This window comes from Alternaria alternata, assembly GCF_001642055.1.
Source record: "Alternaria alternata strain SRC1lrK2f unplaced genomic scaffold CC77scaffold_34, whole genome shotgun sequence".
Taxonomy (NCBI): domain Eukaryota; kingdom Fungi; phylum Ascomycota; class Dothideomycetes; order Pleosporales; family Pleosporaceae; genus Alternaria; species Alternaria alternata.
The window spans coordinates 146,137-167,114 of record NW_017306223.1 but is presented as its reverse complement, the minus strand read 5'-3'; the positions used below and the strand labels follow the sequence as shown (position 1 = coordinate 167,114).

At 51.8% G+C, this 20,978-nt stretch overlaps 7 protein-coding genes and 1 non-coding gene across 8 annotated transcripts; 6 read left to right on the top strand and 2 right to left on the bottom strand.

Annotated features, from left to right (window-relative positions):
- Positions 1-315: 315 nt before the first annotated feature.
- On the top strand, positions 316-1,585 carry CC77DRAFT_1044889 (sterol-4-alpha-carboxylate 3-dehydrogenase; the record flags this gene model as incomplete). Its single annotated transcript, XM_018527374.1, has 1 exon — positions 316-1,585. Exon 1 carries the CDS (start codon positions 479-481, stop codon positions 1,583-1,585), a length of 1,107 nt encoding a protein of 368 aa, XP_018379608.1. The 5' UTR covers positions 316-478.
- A 1,315-nt stretch (positions 1,586-2,900) lies between these two features.
- On the top strand, positions 2,901-3,654 carry CC77DRAFT_1083080 (hypothetical protein; the record flags this gene model as incomplete). The annotated part of the gene is made up of 2 exons (XM_018529379.1): positions 2,901-3,025; positions 3,169-3,654. The coding sequence occupies 2 exons, from the start codon at positions 2,901-2,903 to the stop codon at positions 3,533-3,535; spliced, it is 492 nt and encodes a 163-aa protein (XP_018379607.1). The 3' UTR covers positions 3,536-3,654.
- On the bottom strand, positions 3,655-6,431 carry CC77DRAFT_574306 (peptidase S41 family protein-like protein). Its single transcript, XM_018532302.1, has one exon. It carries the CDS (start codon positions 6,052-6,054, stop codon positions 3,760-3,762), a length of 2,295 nt encoding a protein of 764 aa, XP_018379606.1. The 5' UTR covers positions 6,055-6,431; the 3' UTR covers positions 3,655-3,759.
- Positions 6,432-8,945: 2,514 nt separating this feature from the next.
- On the bottom strand, positions 8,946-11,982 carry CC77DRAFT_574253 (SPX-domain-containing protein). The gene is made up of 2 exons (XM_018532301.1): positions 10,789-11,982; positions 8,946-10,740 (listed from the first exon to the last, which is right to left on the bottom strand). Exons 1-2 carry the CDS (start codon positions 11,498-11,500, stop codon positions 8,963-8,965), a joined length of 2,490 nt encoding a protein of 829 aa, XP_018379605.1. The 5' UTR covers positions 11,501-11,982; the 3' UTR covers positions 8,946-8,962.
- Positions 11,983-12,502: 520 nt separating this feature from the next.
- On the top strand, positions 12,503-12,574 carry CC77DRAFT_t106. The gene has a single exon. It is a non-coding gene; the product is annotated as a tRNA-Ala (tRNA).
- A 1,230-nt stretch (positions 12,575-13,804) lies between these two features.
- Positions 13,805-15,021, top strand: CC77DRAFT_1035818 (hypothetical protein; the record flags this gene model as incomplete). Its single annotated transcript, XM_018526964.1, has 2 exons — positions 13,805-14,513; positions 14,564-15,021. 2 exons carry the CDS (start codon positions 13,805-13,807, stop codon positions 15,019-15,021), a joined length of 1,167 nt encoding a protein of 388 aa, XP_018379604.1.
- A 256-nt stretch (positions 15,022-15,277) lies between these two features.
- CC77DRAFT_1035817 (hypothetical protein) lies at positions 15,278-16,497 on the top strand (the record flags this gene model as incomplete). The annotated part of the gene is made up of 2 exons (XM_018526963.1): positions 15,278-16,428; positions 16,467-16,497. 2 exons carry the CDS (start codon positions 15,278-15,280, stop codon positions 16,495-16,497), a joined length of 1,182 nt encoding a protein of 393 aa, XP_018379603.1.
- Positions 16,498-16,664: 167 nt separating this feature from the next.
- Positions 16,665-20,791, top strand: CC77DRAFT_574222 (hypothetical protein). The gene has a single exon (XM_018532300.1). It carries the CDS (start codon positions 16,947-16,949, stop codon positions 20,433-20,435), a length of 3,489 nt encoding a protein of 1,162 aa, XP_018379602.1. The 5' UTR covers positions 16,665-16,946; the 3' UTR covers positions 20,436-20,791.
- The last annotated feature ends 187 nt before the right edge of the window (positions 20,792-20,978 follow it).

The window sequence follows — 20,978 nt, the reverse complement described above, 5'->3', positions numbered from 1 at the left end:
TATACTTCGCTACCTAGGTATTCTTGGAAGCTGCACAGGCATAAATTGTGTAAAGAGTGCAGCTAGCGATAGCTTAATTGTTTAGCACTTTATTATACGTATGATTATTCTTATACTATCTGCATTATTTGCGGCAAAGAGTTATTTTGACAGTGATACCTTGATCGTTACGCGTGTGAGGAGGCTGGGGGATTGCGGCACGGCATGATGTGATTGGCTGTGATGTGGGAATGCGGCACACGCAGGAACTGTTTTGCTGCTTTACATCTTTTTGTGATAACGTCTTTGAAAGCTGCTGCCTGGCAGGATTTTACCGTATTGATGTCGTGATTTAAGACCGTGTCTTCTTTCGTTCTTCTTCACTTACCTTCACTCACATCTTTAAGACTCAGGGTTGGACATTACGACAAACCTACGTATTCTACGACTACAAAACAAAGGATCTCTGCGTCGTTCTCGCTCGTAGAAGTTCCTAACGATGAGCACCATTAAAATTGAAGGCCCGGTCCTCATACTTGGCGGTTGCGGCTTCTTAGGACACCATCTCGTCCGAGAATTTGCTCGCGCAAGCCCAACCCTCCAGATTGTCGTCGTCGACGCAAACACTGAGCGCAATCGAAACGCATCGGCGAACTATTTCAAAGCCGACATCCTCCAACGCGACAAGTTGGCCCAAATATTCCAAGACGTGCAACCCCAAGTGGTGCTGCACACGATCTCGCCCTACCCCTTCGAAGTCAATCATGCACTGCTAGAACAAGTCAATGTAGTCGGGACACAAAACATACTCGAATGCACTAAAGCTGTCGGCACCGTTCGCGCACTAGTATATACATCTAGCTCCTCCGTGGTACACAACCAGCGCTCGCCCATGGTCGAAGCAACCGAGGACCAGCCCGTGCTCTTGCATCCCAACCAACCCGAATACTACTCGCACACTAAAGCTCTCGCAGAGAAGATGGTGCTAGCTGCGAACCGCGAGAATGGCCTGCTGACTGCTGTAGTCCGACCGGCTGCGCTGTACGGTGCTGGTGACAGCATCATGACTACCAACGTCACGCAGCAAGCGCTCAGTGGTCGCGCTAACATCCAGTTCGGACACCAGTCCTACCTCTACGACACGTGCTACGTAGAGAACTGCACTTATGCGCAACTGCTACTTGTGAAAGCGCTGCTTGATGCTTCTTCTTCGGCGCCATTGTCCGCAGACAAGAAGATCGAAGGAGAAGCCTTCTTCGTCACAAACGACGAGCACATTCCTTTTTGGAACATCGCTAGAATCGTTTCCGAGCTCCTCGGGACACCCGTCAAGGATAAGCAAGTAAAGTGTATCCCGATTTGGCTTGTTAGTATGCTGGCGTGGATGGCCTCTTGGCTCTATTGGGTCTTTTCGCTTGGCCACAGGCAGCCCAAGCTTACTCCATGGGTAATTCGTCTCGTGACGATGGAGCGGACGCTTTGTATAGATAAGATTAAGACGAGGTTGGGATACAGGCCACTGTTTACAAATAGACAGGGGTGGAAGAAGTCGCTCGAGTGGGCTGTGGAGTATGTAAAGGCTGACAAGGAGGGAAAGACGGCGTAGGTTCGATGGGGAGTAGGCCGTCGAGGAAATCTTTTCTCGGTTTGTGTTAGAACATAAGTTCTGGGAAATATCAATCATAACACATTTTTCACATATATTGAGAAGGCCAGCATCGTCGATTAGGTGACTCTGTCGAACTCGTTGATACGCGAAAAACCTTGGTTCGTTTCCATGTGGACCCTTTCTGCGGCAGGTCTTATGATTCGAGAGAGGCTCAAAAGGCTAAACCCGCGACCATGTGCTTACTACGCTTCTCAGATGACATATAAAAGTTGTCTGTTTCCTATCATTACCATTCTCTCTTCCAACAATAAACTTACTCCCTCCTTTTCACCAAAATAAAAAAGCGAACGTTTCATGGTCTTCTGCCAGCGGACTACAAAAACTACAAATGTAGTAGACATGTCGTCTTCCTTGTCGCCGAAACCAACGCAAAAAACTGTCATGAGAGACAAATGAGCGCGTCGTATGTATGATGGTTGCTCCCTCTTTCGCTCAAAAGCTCCGACGTATGCTATCCATACAAGAGATTGAATTCTTAACATCAAAGATTTTGGCGAGCCAACATCCTGGATATAGTACCAAGAGTTCCTGATATTCGCGGCGAGCTACGCAAGCTGAAGCTATTTAAGAAACTCTTCTTGTGCTACGTCTCTCGTCATCGTAAACTCACTGCCTTATTTCATATTCAAAACAATGGGAAGATGAGTGATGTGGCCTCCCTCTCTGCCTTAAAACATAAAAAAGACGAGTACATGTGCGAGACACGAAAGGATGTTTCTTCACCATCATACCGAGCAAGTCTCGAAAAGGATTAATCCTCTTACTTCATTACGAATGTCCGCTCTGACGCCAGCCACTCGCGCAGTGTGTAAAACCACTCCTTCCGACCGGTTCCTCTTTCCTTTCAACAAACTTCCTTCTTATCAGAAAACCAAAATACACCTGCCGGAGTATATATGTCTCTGCTTCTCCATCTCAAAGTTCACCAGTTACATATGACACGCGAGACGCGATCAAAAAAGCTTTTCATTCTCTATTTCATGCCGAGCTGTCCTTCCAAACACACGACAACCGATCTATGTTCACCTTTCGGCCCTCAGACCTCATAGCATATAACATCTCCACGGTCTCCGATGTTCCCTCTGTCCTTGTACAACGACTTCTCCTTTACAAAAACCGAAACCTTTAGATTCTACCTACATGTTCTTCTTTGCTCCCCAAAGCTCCAAACACATATCGCATGTGCGAGAGACACCAGAATATCAGTTCGCATATACTGATACCGAGCACTTCTCTCAAAAGTATTTGCAGGATGCCTATATCCACTGCCAAGCACACCACACAAGCGACATTTAAAGCTTCCTCTTCCGCCTCCATCTCTCCTCATCCACGCTCCTTCACTGGCAGTACCAAGAATACAGTGACGGAATCTACATGGTGTGCTTCTTTTTTCCAAAATCTTACTCTTTCTAAATTATGTGGGAGAGACTCTGTTCCGTTTTTCAAAAACCGCAATATCGACTATGGCATGTCTAGCACGAACTATCGCAACTCCTTAGCTACTATCATGAATCTTGCAGTATAAACTGCAATGTCCAGCTCATCGCCCAAAATTCAGGACCAAAAGAAGCTACGAATGTTAACATGTTTGTGGGGATGTGTCGCATTCTAAAACCGTCAACAAAACACCGTATGATCGAGACTGGGTTGCAGAGACCATGGTTCCTAAACATCACACATCCTGCTCACCCCGGCTACCTGACGTTTGCTCTTCTCTTTTCAAAAAATGGCCTTTACAACGCCACGTCGAGCAACGGTCCGTCACCACGGTACAACAATTGCAAGCACATCATCTATGCGCAATATCGGATTACGACACCTCAAACTCCACCACAACTTCACCACAACAACTTCGACCAGAGAAGAAATACAATGATCAAATCATAGGGGTATTTCAATGATGCACCACTGGTGTCTGGTGTCTAACAAGCTATATACCATACTCACTACTACCCTTTTGCCCAATCAATACACATTAATCCCTAATGTAAACAAAGACGACCTTTTTTCCTTCTGAGATCCAGGCGCCAAAAACTCCACGCTTGGTTAAGAGAGAGATAGAGAAAAGAGACAATCGAATCATGACTTCCTTCGTAGTAACAAGACCACGCTTACGGCTCCATGAACCCATTTCCCTTGAGCCCACACTTGGTCTCTAAGCTAAAAGTCTTCTCAAACGCCTTGACCTTCCTCATCGCTTCTACCTTCGCGACCTTGACTCTCGCAACAGGCGGGCTTAGCTTCGTCGTAACCTTGCTGATCTTGGGGATAGCAGCACGCTTCCCATCACCGCCGTAAGGGCTGTTACCAATGCACTTGCCGCTGTTCTTCCACTGAGCATCAGCAGCCGACTTCCACAGCGCCGTGATATCAACTGTCATCTCCGGTGTGTAGTAGAGACGACAGTCAGCCTCCTCGTACTGGAACTGCAGCGCCACACCTGAAGTATCGTTCGCACGAAGACCGTCTCGGGTGTTGACGCCTCCGGCTCCACTGACGGCACGGGAGAAGACGATGTCGCTGTAGTAGTCGTCTACCAAAATGGATTCGTTGAGCGAAGGGTCGAACTTGACGGCATATTGTACGGTCTGCTGAATAAAGCCGAATGCATAGTTGTTGACGCCCTTGACGCCACCAATGGCCTGGATGGGGTTCTTGTTGCTGCGACCGCCCATAGCGATGGTCTTCACGCCCGCCTGCTGCTTCATCAACTCGCTAAAGATGGTGCAAGTGGACGCACAGTAGCCGTCGGTTACGATGACGATGTTCTCTGCTGCGAACTTTGGCGGTCCTGTAACGTTGGCCAGAGGACCATAGCCAGTAACGTTGATGCCGCCAGACACGTAAGGAACGTAGACGTCAGAGAGGTTCCATTGATTTTGCGTAGTGTATAGCTCACCATTAACCTCATGAGGACCGAACTTCTCGTCCCACGAAGAAAATGGTGTACCGTCAGCCTTCATATCCATATGGTAATCAAAGTAAGAGGACTGAGCGAAAGCAATGGTACGGTTGCTGCTGTACTCCCGAGGGAACTGGCTCGAAAACTTGCTTGTGGCCTGTCCGACAAGGTCCAAAGCTTCAAACGCCCTCCATCGGTTGGTACCTTGGGGCTCGATGTCGGGGAACAATTGCTTGAACATGTCATAGCCTTGAAGAATAGTGCCACCACCGTTGGCTTGTAGATCGATGATGAGTTTGGTCTTTCCGTCAGCAAGGGCCTTGGGGATAAAATTTTGGGTGAGCTGCTGGAAAGGAATCTCGGCGGAACTAGATCCGACAAAGTTGGGCACTTGCAATACCGCAACATCTTCATAACCAGTAGCGTCGATGTAGAAGCCGTTGATAAGGTTCATAGGGCCAGCGGCTTGGGGGGTGGGAAAACCAGGAGCTGCGGCGCCAGCAGCAAGAGTGGAGGCCTCCTCTTCGTCTGACTGGGCACGTGTATCGGCGAACGAAGGACCTGCGGAGCCGTAGCTGAACCATTTCTTGGCCAAGTCTTCACCATTAGCGATTCCGCGGAACGGAATAGCAGGACGAGCGTAGTTCTCCATAGTATAGGAAGAGCCGTTGGCGAAGTGCAGAGTTGTGGTGGCACCAGGGTAGACCCAGCGTCCACGGCCACCTCCAGTGAACATACCAGTCCCGCTACCTTGACTACCAAGGCTGACCTGGGCGAGCTCGTAAAAGACGTTGTTGTAGAGAGCATCGCGATCCTGGAGAGAGCCAAGCTGGCTGAGATCCTCGAGAAACTCGCTCGCGTCCTTGTCGTCGATACGAACAACAGGAGACGGTGTGTAGGAGATGTTGTTGTATTGCATACCGAGAACATCAGCGAAGACAAAGACTGCGGGCAGCTGCTCTCCGTCCTCGGAGACTGAGACTAGAGGGATAGGGCGGCCCCAGGTGAAGATGGAACCAACCGAGTCGGGAATGTAGGAGAAATGTCCATCGTGAGCGGATTGGATCAGGGTGTAGAGACTCCAGCCAAAGTCGTACTCATTCTTGTAGTAACCGGCGTCGATGTATCGGTCCATGGTGTCGAGTCCGCCAAAGATATCGACGGGAGGCTGTACCTTCTCAGAGTACTCGGCAGGTGGGTTTTTCAGCTCAGCAAGAGTGCTCTGCCACTCAATGTAAGGTCGGAGTGCTTGAAGAAGTCGCTTTCCTGATGAAGCGTTGAAAGGAACGTCGTTGATGCAGTCCCAAGCCATCTGAGCAGGAATAGTCATTATGGCGGGTTGAGTGCCATCGCCGTAGACGTAGTTGGAGACTTGGGCACATGGTGGAGTGGTACCATTGGCCTGGCGAGCTTCGACCTGGGGTTGAGTCCGCGAGGGCAGGACGGGAGAGGCGACAGCCAGTGATGCAGCGCCGATGGCGGCGAGCAGGGCGGAGCTTTTCATGCTGGGTTGAGGTTGTTTACTGGGCAAGATACGGGGATAACTTGAAGCGAATGGAATGGCCAGACCAGCAATAGCGAGTGTGATGGGTGTGGATGAGGGGAGAGGATGGAAGGAGGGGTCGAGCAAGTGTTGTTTGGCGGGGGGTCGAGCGCGCCTGCTCTATACGCCGTGAGGTGAGAGGTGAGCACGAGGCTGACAGTCACGTGCAGCACCAAGTCCAGAAACGTGCAGATGCAAACGGCCGGCAAACAAGTCCAGGCTGTACTTTCCCTCTGTCCTGGATAAAGTACTCCTAAAGGTCGTGGGAGTGTGGCCTAGGAGGAGTTGGATGACAGCGGAACGGAACAGCCCACAGCCCTCTCTTAAGAAAAGGGAAAATCGACACGCGCCACTAGGAGGTTGGTGGTATACTGGAGTGACGCACCAAGGATCCGCTCGCGTACAAATACTGACAGGCCGGTCCGCATCGTTTGAACACTAACCCACAAACCGAGCACAAACGTGCTTTCGACGCCGTGACACCAATTACATTCACGTCTTTTTCCGCTTCAATATGCGGGGCTTTTCCCGGGATCCATAGAGCAATCATGGTTAGATGGTGTGCAGCAGAGAGCCGCATTTGAGCTAGGGCCGTAGCCTATATGCAGCAAAAAGTATAGCGATTTTTGACACAGGGTCTGTCCGGTGGTCAATCCTCATCATCGAGCCGTCTCGAAGACATGCTTCGCTATCATCAAGTATTTTGTAAATGCCATGATGCCGGATAAGAGAGATAAGAGATGCGCAACCCCTCTTGACTCGTCGGTGTCGTTTTTACAATGTCATGGTAAGCGGGACGACGGGTGGTTGATGTCAAAAGTGGAAGCCTTGGCAGTCTGTGCCTGCAGATCGTCAAGGCGCATCCTAGCCACTCGCTCCACTCCTTCGACGCCCCAATGCATGACCACCTCATCGTCCGCTCAACGACGCGCTGTCGAGACCGGTCACCGCAACATTATTCATCGCGGGAAACCCTGTCGGCGACTCCTGCCGTGTTACGCGGTTCCTTTAGATCTTGTATAGTATTGAAGCTTCACGCGTCCTTACATCCCGTGTAAATTGGGACCGGCTGGCAAATGTCCAGTTTATTACAAAAGTCATGCGCCCCTTGGACATCTGGGTACGATCAACATCCTTGTGGAGCTTTCTGCCTTGCCACATCCGCTTTAAGCGGTGCCGGTGGACCTGTGTCTCGTAGGGTGACACCTTGAACTATGGCTCTCGCGCGAAGTTCAAGCCTACAGCTAGACTACCACTGCATGACGACAAGCCTAGCTCTGTACCTACAGACATAGCAGCGTACGAAAACTAACATCACCAAAACCGTTCGGCGCCCGGTCTGTGGGCCTTACATGCCTGCAAGGTCGGCTCACGTTTCACGTTCCCTTCGGTAGCCTCAGCAACTTGCTTTTTCCGTCATGTCCCGAGGTCTGTGCTAAGCCAAATCAAGAACGTCACATTTTCTTCCGGCTAATCGTGGGAACTAGGAGCTGTCAAATCTTGGTTCAACTACAGCACGATGTCGTCGTTGGACGCCTGTTTTTACAATCCTCGGCGAGAACGATCGGGAATATGGGGCTGGTGGCAAGAGCAAGAAATGTTTGACGAGTTTGAGAGGAGCATAGCCATGTGCACAGCACCGGGAATGCAGATGGTGTTCGGGATCAAGCACCATCCACAAAGCTTGAGCGTGCGAAACGAAACGCAAAACTAATGCATCCGCCAACCACCTGCCCTGTCACCACTGCACCAGCCACTACACTAGTGGTACCTGAGGCTGGTATCCTTTTTGTCCATTAATGTTTCTTCTCTCCCATATTTATAGTCGACGACACACCTGTTGCACAAAACGATAGAGAAATGCGGAGAACTCGTTTTACGATGTAACTGTCGCATGGCTGTTGCACATGTTTTTGTGATGATGGGAAGGTGATTAGCAGTTGAAAGTACGTACCACCAAGGGGGTTCCTATTTCCAAGACCTCTCTTCATGTTGCGTTTGAGTTGATCGTCACGTCCACCGATACTACGACGGGAATAGAACCTGCCAGATCTGCGTCTCCAGGCTTCTTGTCATGGAAATTCCCAAAGGAGGCGGATCTCAGATGAACAAACCGTTTGTTCAATCAACAACGGATACTGCGGCGCTTTTATCCCACTAGCTCTCGCCCTGAAGGCTCCTGATTGATGTAATACCTCCAGGCTGGAAGAGGACGCGACCACGGCCATTGCTATCAACCCAACGCTCTCATTGCCCCTGGAATGACTAATATGTACTCTCATTCGTGACCTCCAAACAGATTAACACAAGCAGTCTTCCAATCTATCGATCGATCATTACACACCACAATGTAAGCCACCCTATGAAGCGCAAGACCGTCTACGAGGGGACAAATACACAAGCCGCCCATGGCTAAATTCTTTGATAGGCTGAAGAAGAGATTTGATATGCCTGCGGCGACTAACAAGCGAATAGATCACTCGACTCCATATCACATCTAGCGTGATTGTCATCTGTATAAATAAAAAAGGTCGCACGTCACGAACCATGACTTCCCTCTGTGCGCTCTTGTGTGAAGCTACCCCGGAACACAGCAGTTTGAACTATTCCGTCATAGCGCTGACATGTACACTTCATTCTACCATTAGTTCACTATTTTACACGTACAACACCTACTCCAAAGTACATAGACATCAAGACCAACAGTGGCTCCTTTTCCAAGTCACTTTGCGTAAGAAAACAGCGTCTAACAGCATCAACCCTAGTACAGAAAAACAATCCACTCATCCCTTTACCTTTTCACCCAGCACACACACACACACAAAGTCTCCATGATCCCCAAACTCAAGCAAGAATCTCGTCGTCTTATTTAGACTCTAAGCTCCATCTGCTCCCCAAAACTAGCATTCGCGGCACCATGATGATGATGCAAATGATGCTGCCTCTCCTTGACCAAGGCATCATACTTGAAACCAAAGTTCAAGCACAACGCCACAGCCAAACCCACACACACCACAAGTGGCCCAGTGACAGCGTCAAAGTCCTTCCCACTCCTCTCCCTAATGAGCTTCGCACGGTAGATATACATGGCATACCCCCACGCGAGAGTGAATGCTGCAATACACGTATACACGACCGCCAACGCGCGCGCAATATCATTGCCCTCACCTGCCGCATTGTACAGGCCAAGAGAGAGTGATGCCAAGAGGACGGAGACGTGCTGCCACTTGATAAATGTACGTTGATTCGCGAGCCAGACTTTTGCTTCTACGCGCACGGGGCCCTGGTCTTTGATCCAGACACCCGGGTCCCGGATACCAGGGGGCAGTTGAATCTTATGGGCTGAAGCTTGTTTGCGGGCATATTTGGAGGTGGAGAAGGATGGGAAGAGGGAGGCTAGACCACTTGCTTTGGAGGCTTTGCCATTTTGGTTGCCAGCAAGGAGGAGGGTGTCTTCGTCGTCTGAGTCGGCTTCCTCGTCTATGCGGGCGTTGGTGTTGTTACTGTTGTCTTGGGTATCTCCGTTGCGTTGACTGCGCTGAGAAAGGTGACTGCCAATCGTCGGAAAGGGGGGTTTAACAACGGGCATGGAGTGCGCTGCCGCAGACGCGCTCTTGGGTACGGAGCGTGTTGCAGCTGGCGAGCCTACGGGGGAAGCGATGGAAGCACGGTAGCTAGGACTAGCTTTTGCGCCAAATAGAGATCCGACTGCAAACTCGTCCTCGGCCGCCTTGCGCTTCTTCTCCTGCTCATCGTCAAACGCCTTCTCAGGCTCCTTCCTGATATCGTTGTCGACCTCGCTGAGCCAGAAGGGGAATGTATGAACATTATCTTCAAACAGCTTCGCGACACCATGGACAAACTTTGAGAAGCGGGGGGATTCCTTGACGAGATGACTGTGCATCAAGTCTTCGATCCACTCGTACTTCTTCATACCCTTGACTTTGATTTCGAGCAAGGCGTAGGGGAACTTGTGCAGCTCGCCCTTCTTGAGCGTCTTGAAGGGGAACTCCATTTGCCCGTTGTCAATGTCGCGGCGGTGCCAGTCGTCGGGCTCCCGGCAGGGTCTGTCATCGTCGAGTGCGTCTTCGCGTATGAGGGCAAGGTTGGTGTCGAGAGAGATGCGGACACGATCGTCGCCAGGGATTTGGAACGCAGTGCGGGTGTAGTTGGCGCGCAACATGGGCTGCAGCTTTTGTTCCTTGACGAAGCCCTGGATATCTCCAACAGCCTTCTTGAACTTGTCAATCTCCTCCTGGTTCTTGTTGGGGCGATAGGTCATCTTGTCGATGCTCTTCTCCATGTGGTACCTATCCTCGAGGAAAGCCTGCACGTATTTGGCCTTGATGGGGAAGCGCACCTCCTCAGCGGCGTTGCCCTCCTTGATGACCTTCTTCTCGAACATGATCTCGGGCTTCTCGCCAAGTTGGCCGTACCACCGGAGGCGTAGCGAAGAGGCATCGGGCTTGCCGTTGACCTTGTCCGAATAGAGGGAGAAGTTGGGGTTGTCGAAGTAGATGGATGTGATTGTAGGGTCGCGCTGAGTGCCTTCAGCAACCTTGGCTGATTGGGGGTTGTAGACGAGGACGGGAAGACGGCGGAGGATGACGGTCTTGACTTCAAAGAGGTTGTCCATGTGGACCCAGACTGTTTCGTGTCAGCAGGTAGTTGCAAATGAGAGGGCTCGTGTCGTACACTTGTGTGAGGTGAAGCCCTCGCCGTCGGTGCTGCTCTCGGCAAAGGAGAGAGCCTCTTTGGACTTGCCCTCCAGGCTCTGTCGGACGAAAGAGTACAGCGCCGACAGCCTGTACAGCAGCGGCGAGGCATCCTCGGTGTGGAGAGGGTGGCGAGCAATGCGCGCATCGATGAAGGGCCGCAGGCGATAGGATCTGCCGCGGAGCTTGTCGTGCTTCTTGGTAGCCTTGATGACAGCCGTGAAGTTGACCCTGCTGAAGCTCTCCAGCTCCTTGGTCTCTTTTGTGATGTTGTCCAGCTCGCGCAAAACTTCCTTCAGTATCTTCTCCCTCTCCTGCTGGCTGGGCTCCGGCTTCTTGGACGCATCGCCCGACGCGTCGCCCAGCAAGCCCTCGCCCTTGCCGTCCTTGTTCTCCTTGTCTCCCTTGCCGTCCTCCTTGTCTTCCGCCTGGATCCCTATGGCCAATGGTTCCAGCTTCTTCTCGCAGGCCGTGGTCCGGTCGCGCAGCTTCTGCGAGATGTCGGTGATGAAGTTGTGCACCTTTTCCAGTTGCACGTTGGCCAGCTCATCAACAAACGCGCTCTCGTCGTCGGCAGTCCAGGAATCGTCGTCCTCGTTGTCTTTCAACAGCTTCTTGAGCTTGTCGTAGTCGATGTATTTGTCCTTCCATGGCGCATACACGCTCTTGCGCAGTGTCGTACCGAACTTCATGGCTTAGAAAAGTGGAAGCACCAAGCAATTGCAACCTGCAGTAGCAATAGCTAAGATATAGGAACTGCCGGTGCCGGAAAGCTCTGCATGCAGGATTGCAGATTATGGAGAATGAAGCAATGAAGCTGGGTCTAGCTGGTGGGGAGCGTCGCGCAGCCAATGCCCAGGAATCTTGGGCGCACGTGTTTCGCGTGCCGCGAGCGTCATAACTGTGCAACCCTACCCCAGTCCTGCATTCTTCAAGCACTTCTTTTTCTCGACATGTTTACGGCAAACTATCACTGTATCGAGCCACACGTCCCAGGATCCTCAGCCAGCTCTCAAGCTCGTCTAAAGGGCGATAGGCGTCTTGTGATGGTGTTGCTCTCACAACAACATCTGTTGACGCGAGTCATTCCCGCTGGGAAGACCCACGCATGTCACTGCCACTGCATCGTCCCGACATTAGTTTCCGAGGCCCAAGTCTGGCCCAAACTTGTTGTCTGCGCGACTCCAGAGTTCGGTCAATTTCGCGGCCTTTCGCTCTACAGACATGGCAATGACCTTGTCATGCCCTGTGTTTGTTGTTGTTGAGGATAGCTTGGTGCTGTGCTTACACGTGATGCTAAGCCTGATTGAGCTTCCAGGTACTTCCCAACGACTGTCTCTATCATCAGCGTCGTCCGACCAACCTCCCATATCGTATGCCTCCGAGTATGGCTGACAGGTTCCGTATATCCGCAAGCAACGGCTTGATACCAACGAACATGCCCCGAAACATCCTCGGCTTCTAACGACAACGTTGGACCAAGGCTTCCTCAAACATGCCGCATACGAATACTAGCGGACGCTAATTGACAACCCTTCTCGGCTAGTCGCAAGTACTGGTTCCAAGCAAACACTTCTCGAGTCTAAATTGAAACCTGCTAGGAGTGATGAATCGGGGGCAAAACATCAAGATATAAAGCCTCTGGAAGCCCAATTAGTCATCAAGTTCTCACAGATCTCCAAAAGAGGAAAATCGGGCTTGTGGTTTAGTGGTATAATACTCCCTTAGCATGGGAGTGGTCCAGGGTTCGATTCCCTGCAAGTCCAACTTTTTGCGTTCGTCAAGGTCTGGTTGCGTTGCCGTGGTTGTGGTGGATGGCATCGTGCGTGGATTGCTCGTTTTTTTTTGTCGGATGTGGAGTCGTTCCCGGTCTAGACGCCCTGAGCGAGTTGGCATCGCCCCGTCAGCCACTCGCATCCAACCCAAAGTTGTTACAAGCACAAACAAGTCGAAGAGATGAACAAGGTGCAGCTGAGGTTGACAACGTCACAACCCCACATTCCACTTGCCTTGTAGTGCCCGCCCACGATGTGTCTCATTGGTGCATTCCACCCGGTCCGAGTTCGTGCTACGACCACCTCACTCATCAATACTGCTCAGCCACCTACGCCCTGATGGTCATGCCGTATCTGCCGCAACGCCGTTGTCCCGACGCATCATGGATTGCGACGATTGGTACGCAGCCCTCCCGTGCCTGGACACCGGTTGATGACGGATGGACGGAAAATGTCAGCTTCTGTTCCCACGTTTGCGCATTCGCGCAGTGCATCTGAAAGCTTGTGACAGCCTTTCAGGCATCCTTCAAGAACGCCATCATGTCCCCGAAACCGTTGCCGTGTTCTCTTGCTCACAAAACATCTTACTCTCTGTACTGCGAGTACGAGCACTTGCCGTAGACTTCTTTTACCAATTTGCGCAATGTTCGCCATGGTATCAAATAGCCATGCGCAAGTCGGCTTACCAAGACTGAGCACAACCAAGCGGACATGTAGAAGGGATTCGCTGTCTTCCTCCAGGACGCGTGATTCGGGTTATAACAGCGATCCTGATTCCCTCTCGCCCTTGGAAGCGGGGACGTTGGATCAGGGTACATCCTACTACAAGTCCTGGCAGAAGCTCAGATCGCTAACGATGCAGCAGGCATTCTTTTCACACCCCTTCCACCTGTGCCGAGCATTCTTGTCAACAACAAAGCTACCTTTCCTAAGAAATGCTACGTCGATAGGCCTTGGTTGGCTAGCCAGAACTGCGTCACTAGCAACCCTGCAGAACTCATCACCAGTCAGGCATTCCTCCAATCTACATCTCCAGAGACTCCAAAAATAGGATCTGTCGGGACTTTGCTTGACTTTCCACGTAAGGATATCCCTAAAGATAGGCCTTCGTCGGACGATGAAGATATAGAGCGGTGGATCAACGACAATCTCCCATCCAGCAAGCGCCCTAGGGAACGAGTAACATCTATCGTTTCCATCTCATCCACGAGCAGTTGCGACATGCATACCAACACCGACTTTAGTGACGACGAGATGGATCATAATGTGAAGGCTATACGGCGTTTTCCGACTTCCACCCAGAAGATTATTGACCTTATCTTACGCAAAGTCGAGATCAACCTCCGCAACGCGGCTTACAAGCAATGTGCAGGAAGTAAAGCCGCTCACACCCAAGGTAGAGGCACACTCTCTTCAAGCCAGAGCAGTCGTAAAACATCAGTGAGCTCAGGAACCAAACGCAAGTCCCGTTCAGAAGGCAGTCCGCCACCAGAGGACGATGACGACGATGGTTCAAACAAGCGACGCCGGGGCTCCACGGCAACTACCACCGACGATTCTGAGACTGGAGCAAAGTTTGCGTGTCCGTTCTACAAACATGAACCGGACAGGTATCGCAACAGGCGCACTTGTCCTGGACCTGGTTGGCCATCCGTCCATCGGATGAAAGAACACCTCTATCGATCACATTCCCAGCCGATATTCTGTCCAATCTGCTACGAGACCTTCACTTCAGACAAGGCGCAATCAACTCACGTACGTCTGCGACAGTGCGAGAATTCACCGCCTCGGGAAATTGAAGGAATCGACCGTGAGACTATTCGGACCCTGAAGAAGCGCACCCCTGCGTATATGCTAGAGGAGGACAAGTGGAGAGACGTATATCAGGTCCTCTTTCCAGATGTGGCTGACGCTGAGATACCCAGTCCATGTATGTCGTCTTACTGTGACGTGTAGCTGTAATCTGCTAATATGTATCAGTCTACGATTGCGATTCACCAAGCGAAACATCGCGACGCTTCCGCAGAGATCTTCTGCATCGCGTACATCAAGAACTGCTTGTCGAGGCCGGACAAGTACCTAGTCCTGTCAAGCGAGAGATTATGCAGCGCGTGGCCCAAATCGTGCGCCGTTGCGAGCAAGATCTGCTGAATCAAGCGCAACCGACATCTTTCAATCCCACGCGACGTAGTAGCGTCATTTCTATAAGTAGTGCGCCCCATGCCCCGCCTCTACCCGAGCCTACTCCGATTGTCGAGCCAGATGCTCCGTCGTTCATTCCCGAGCCTACGATCGATTGGGGCTCCTGGAACTACCCGTCATACAATCCATTCGGTCTAGGAATCGATTGGGAAGCTGCGTTCCCATCTGGGTCTCAGATGCAGTATACAGGTAGTGACGAGACGGCTGCAAGCTTTTTGGTGCCAATGCGGACGTAGGCGGATGAGTATCGTAGGTGCGGCCTCGTAATGCACATGTAGCCTTGTATAACCATCTTGAAACCAATGTAGAAGTAGTGATGAAGCAGTCAAGCTCCTTGCATGAGTGTTCTTGCCCTGAATGCCAAGTGATGGTTACTGCGAATCATCTGTTTCGCTACGCGACGTCATGGATGCAAGGATAAGTGGGAAACCTGAGTCAAGATCGGAACTTTCAGTCTCGCACAGGGTCCACGCTTCCTTTCATCGCGTCACCATGCCACCAAAGATACGGATACCGACTGTTGAATTTCGATCGCTCCTTCTACCACCGGTACGAGTACCGATACGCGCTCTCCAGACATTATACCGCCCGCAACGCGCCTCTCACGTCCCGCGCTCTGCATGTCCCACCCAACGCCTTGAGCAACGCCGTGCGCTCAACCTGTACAAAACGGCCAAGGCCAAGACAGTCCTCGGCCAACACAAGGTGCTAACGTTCACTCCGTATGAATACCCGCGGTTGGAAGACCTGTCACACAAGGTCAGATTCTGGGAGACGACCAAGAAGGGCGCAAAGGAGGGCTTGATAGCGGACAACATCTCATTACAAGAGCTGTACGACAACCATGTCAAAGATGGAGAAATGCTCTGGTGTATGGATGCGCTGAAGAAAGGGATGGCGCAAGGATATTTGGACAATGAGGACCAGGGCGAGGCGAGCATGAGTGTACCAGAAAACTTGAGGGAATTCTCCATCACCAAAGCACACACGTTCACGAAACCCAAAACTAAGAAGGGCAAGAATATTGGAGGGCTCAAAAACATCATCTTGAACGAGTCCAGTCCAACCGAATTCTACAGGCTATCATTGGATCGCGCATACCAATTCCTCGAGCATGGCTGCCCTGTAGAGTTTCGCCTCCGCTTACAAGGCAGACCGCTGCTAAAAGAGGAAAGGATCATGGCAGCAAATCCTCGCCGCTGGCAATGGATGCACTCGCATTTCCCACATCTGCGACCAGACTTTATCATGAAGGGAATGCCTAAAGGCACAGCCTATGTAATTGAACCTGTGAGTGACGGACGCTCAGTGCAATGGGTGGCTGGAAACCCAGACGCGCCTGGTCATGAAGGGCTCAACAACCGGATATTCAAAATCAAGGGTGCGGTTGCGCACTCCGTCAAGCAAGGCAAACAAGCCATGCTGCCAAAGATAATGCGCGGGAAGTTGAGAGAATCCGGGATGAATGCTTACTCGACCAACACGGGCTTGCCGAAAGAGCAGGCTCGGGCAAAATATGGAAAGGGTGGGAAGGTCACGTACGGTGGCGAAGAGACCAAGTATCTCAAGAGGGATGCGGAGACGGACGGGTTCATGACGCCAGATCCGGCGTTACGACAAAGTAGGGCTAGAGTTAGAAGAGAGTTGAACGATGAGTCGCAACGTAAGATGCACTGGGAAGGTCGCGGGCGCATAGGCCGCGATCTGAATGAGCAAAAGAAGGCTGCCAGAGAGAAGCAAAAGGCCGAATTTGAGGGGAAGTACAAGTAAATGTAGCCTAGAAGCAATATGGCGGTTTCACCAAACCGCGGCTATCTTTTGGTGTTGTTGGGGCTTGGCGGGCGATGTTGGGCAGTGACCACATCTCTGGGTCGTCGGACATGGATACGGCCGAACATGTTTATCCACACCCAGACCCTAGACTAACTTACTCTCCTTTCTCCGCGACCGTCCGTTTGCACATGCATGCACCTGTGCTAGTCAAGGAAGCGAAGCCCGAATAATGCAGCGACCCTGAATCTCCCGCCCATTCCATCTCCCTGCTATCCTAAAAACCCACGACTCACCCTCCCCCGCTGTTCGTCATCGCATCGCCGCCGCCGCCGCCGCCGCGCAACGCTTACCTCTTCTCGAATCCGCAACGTCACCGCTCTGAGCTTCAATGAACGCAGCGCGCCAGGCGTGTCGCCCCAAGCACCAGGTCCTGGTCCTCAAATGCTACCCAAAAGTCCAGAAGAGCGATGCCGAAGCAAAGGCCAATTCGAGCGAGCTCAGCTATCTGCTCTTCTATGCGAGCACTCGCCGCAGTAAGCTGCAAAAGGTGGTCGACTTCCTAGACAAGAGGGCGACCAAGGATGTGTGGAAAGTCAGGACAGGCAATGTGCAGGTTACGCTGCAGATTGTCAGGGCGCTGATTGAGAAATGCCCGCGCGATCTTCCCCTCTATGCGAGTGCCGTACTGCACATCCTGCGAACCATTCTCAACTCAAACGACGTTACCATGGTGGAGGAATCAGTGCCGACGTTCGAAGCTCTATGCGCGCATCAGGATCCCGCCGCCCTCGCAGCCGACCAGGACTATATCAAGAAGTACGAGGAGATTGTGCAGTTGTACGCTCAGTTCGCGTCCAAGGAGACTGTCAAGACGGGCAAGGCACCAGTCAGCTGGCCCGTTGCAGTCAGATACCGCAAGGCTGGACTCCAGGCCCTGAAGGCGATTGCCTCGTCTGAGTCATTAGGGTCCGAGACAGGGCGTCAATTGGGCGCCGTCATACCAGTCATACTCGTCAACATACATTCAGAGAGTGGTGCATACCTCAAGAGGTTGGAAGCACGGGAAGCCACCAAGGGCGAACACGACAAGGAGCTGGCATTACGGCGGCGGCAGAGTGTATCCACTGCACGGACCGACGATGAAGACGGCGACCCGATCGCGGCATCCGGAACGACCGAGGATGCGGATAAGCTTGCAGAAGAGGAGGTTGGAGTACTTGCGCTTCAGGCGCTGAGGAGCATATTCCAGGGTGTAAATCGAGGGCAACTTCGGCTTGCGACCTCAGCAGTGCTCAAGTTTATCGCATCACATGTCAAGAGCTCACAGGAGGCTACCCCAAGCGAAAGCAGCCATTGGGCGACTACTCTCATGGCTTTGATCTGCGCATGGGTCCCTGTACAGGACCGATACACAATCCTGGTAGGCGCAGTGGAAGCCCTGGTTCGCAGTCCAATCGTGGAAGACGACCTCGAACAACAGCTGGTTCTGGCGACTATCATCGACTATCTTCTAGCCTCGACAATCAACTTCATCGGACTCAGTGTCATGGATGTTCTGGTCGGACTCATCTCTCACTCATTGCTACTCCTTCAGCTTGGTGGGCCAGGATCGAACATTGTACCGCATCACCAGCAGACAACATCTGTTGTGGGAGAAAAAGACCCTAGCAACCAATCTTCGACGACTAATTTGGACGCTGTAGTCACGGAGGTCGTCAAGAAGCCCTCTAACGTGAGGCTACAACTTCTGGATACCGTACAGAGATGCATGGCGGATCTCGCAACACATGTGTACTATACAGATCAGATTTCTGACATGGTGGAAGCGATCCTGAGCCGCCTCAAGCCATCACGTCTCTTGAGCGTTTCCTCCACCACTGAAGCAATACAGAACCCCGAAGGCGCTATAGACGCCGTTGCGGATTCGATCAGCATGCAGGAAAAGACGCATGTAGACCGCTTCTTCTCTTTCGAAACGGCACGTATCACTGCTCTCGATGCGGTCAAAGCCATTATCAAGACAGCAAACGCACGGAGACCAGACGGCTCAACTGCATCTGTGTCGCGGAGCAAAGTCGGTGTGAGTGTCTGGGAAGGCACTCAATGGCTTCTGCGCGATCCAAGCGGCCAGGTCAGGAAAGCCTACGTCGACGCGCTGATTACGTGGCTTAATACGGAGAAGAACAAGGAAGATCTGAAGATTGTGGATAACTACAGGCGGAAGGAGAAGGAGAACGATAAGAATGCGTTGGCTAGACGTGCAGTCTCGAATGCATCGAACAGGGAAAGAGTATTGAAACGTGGTAGGGACACGTTCTTGCCCCTGCTTCATCTAGCTGTCTATGAGAACGCGCTTCACTACGTCGATTCTGAGGCCGACTATCTGCTTCTGCACTTGCTGCTCACCACTCTAGTCAATAGACTCGGAGTAAACGCAGCGAGGAGTGGACTGCCAATGATCATGCGACTACAAGAAGATATCGTAACTATCAAAGACCCAGGTGCTAAACTGCGCTTGGGCAGCTTGGTACATGGCTACCTCTGGGCGCTCAGCATAGCCCTGGACTTCGAGGTCTCCTCTGTCGGACGTGCCCTGCACAACGAAATCTCGCGTAGAAGCAGCAAGGGTCTGTGGATGAAGAGCATACGCGTCCCGCCCATGCCCATTGAGCTCATAGAAACACCTCATGCGACACCTGTCGCTGTACCAGCAGAGATTGTCGAGAACGAAGCTCTGAAACCATTTGACAACAGGGAAGCTTTGGTCGAAAAGATATCGGAAGGTTACTCGACTTCCCTATACTCGCCGCCTTCTTCGCCCCCTGGCTCACCTGGCCGCGGAGCCAATGCGTCTATCCCTACTATCCATCAACCTGTGCAGCAACCTCCAAGCCACCAAGGCCCACCTGAACTCCCATTCAAAGTCCGAGAAGACCTCCTCTCGGACTGGACGAGAGACGGCTGTCTATCATCCCACACAAAAGACTCGTCATCTGCCTCCATATCAGGATCGAAAACAGGCACGCATTACACCGCCGCGACACAGAAGAACAACTTCCTCGGCGTCAATGTACAAAATGAGAACCTGGATAGTAGCAATGGTAGCTCGCCTGCTCAATCGCCACGACGTGCGCACAGTCGTCCGCCGTCGGCAGCATACGGGCTTGTAGGTCGATTGTCGAGTCCGAATCGGAGCAGAAGTCCGGGTGGCAACACACCAAATTCTTCGTCGAGTCTGCGGTCTACAGTCAGGGTTGATGATTTGCGACGGGCATTGAGTACAAGTCATGGTGGGGCGCCGAGGACGGGATATTCTCACCGCGCACCGAGCCATCGGGCAAGAAAGAGTCTCAGTGACCACGACGCTTCCTCAACAAGTGATTCCATGGTCAGTGTACATTCTCTGTCCGACGCGTCGTTTATTACTACGAGTCCGGCGAAGGAGGAGCAGCAGCAGAGTGGTGGTGTGCAGAATCCAGAATCGCCTACTACGCCGGCTGCTACTTCTACGCCCAGGCCGACAACAGCTACTTCCATGAACTTTGGGACAGCAGCAGCAGGAGGAGGGGGAAGGGAAAGTACGTATACGATGGATAATTTGCCGCCTGTGCCGCCTATTCCTGAGGATCTGCTCAACGGGCAGAGCGAGGCTAGGGATTTTGCTGCGAGACCGAAGACGGCGCCTAATGGTGCGGTGAAGAAGAGTAGGAGTGTCAAGAGTGGAGTGAGCAGAGGTAGGAGTGGGGATCGTAGAAGGGGGACTGGCTTGTCGAGTAGTAAACCGGATTTTACGGGCTTCTTGGATAGTATTGGGGTTGAGGATGATGAAGATGATTTGGAGAGTGTTGGAAGTGGTATTTCGAAGGCGCCGTATTGAAGTGGTTGGTTTTGGTGGGTAATTGGAGATGTTGGTGTGTGTGTGTGTGTGTGTGTGATTTAGCGACGTTCGCAGGCACAACGGAGATTTGGGATGGGAGGTGTGTGTGTGTATGTGTGTTGGGTCTATTCTTCCGTCTTCCTTGTTTCTGCTGTTGCTGTGCATAGTTCCTTCTTAGCTTCGGCTTTTTGCTCCTATGTTCGAGAAAAGTCTTCTTGGTAATACAAAGATCCCATTTGTTCACTTGCGGATGTACTCTTCTCATACCAAGGTCTGCGTTGAGCAATGTTGTCAAGCGGGGGTTGAAGCGTGCCAATAGATGTCGACTATGGCTTCACAATGTCTCTACATTACGGCAAACCGAAGCATGTTCATACGGTTTTTCTTTCCGTGCAGCCATTCATACATACCACATTGCTGTACAGCGTATGCAACGTTACCCCCGCATAGATTGCTCATCCGTACTGTTGCCCTCCTTCTTACTCTACTACCCATCGCGCAACTACAAGTCTAGCTTACCGCATTGACACGTATTCATCACAG

What these genes read in the sequence shown, in the direction of transcription:
- CC77DRAFT_574306 (XM_018532302.1), bottom strand. Translation starts at nt 6,054, where the DNA reads ATGAAAAGCTCCGCCCTGCTCGCCGCCATCGGCGCTGCATCACTGGCT.
- CC77DRAFT_574253 (XM_018532301.1), bottom strand. Translation starts at nt 11,500, where the DNA reads ATGAAGTTCGGTACGACACTGCGCAAGAGCGTGTATGCGCCATGGAAG. An exon ending in GGGCTTCACCTCACACAAGT is followed by an intron (nt 10,741 to 10,788) that starts GTACGACACGAG and finishes GACACGAAACAG; the next exon opens with TCTGGGTCCACATGGACAAC.
- CC77DRAFT_574222 (XM_018532300.1), top strand. Translation starts at nt 16,947, where the DNA reads ATGAACGCAGCGCGCCAGGCGTGTCGCCCCAAGCACCAGGTCCTGGTC.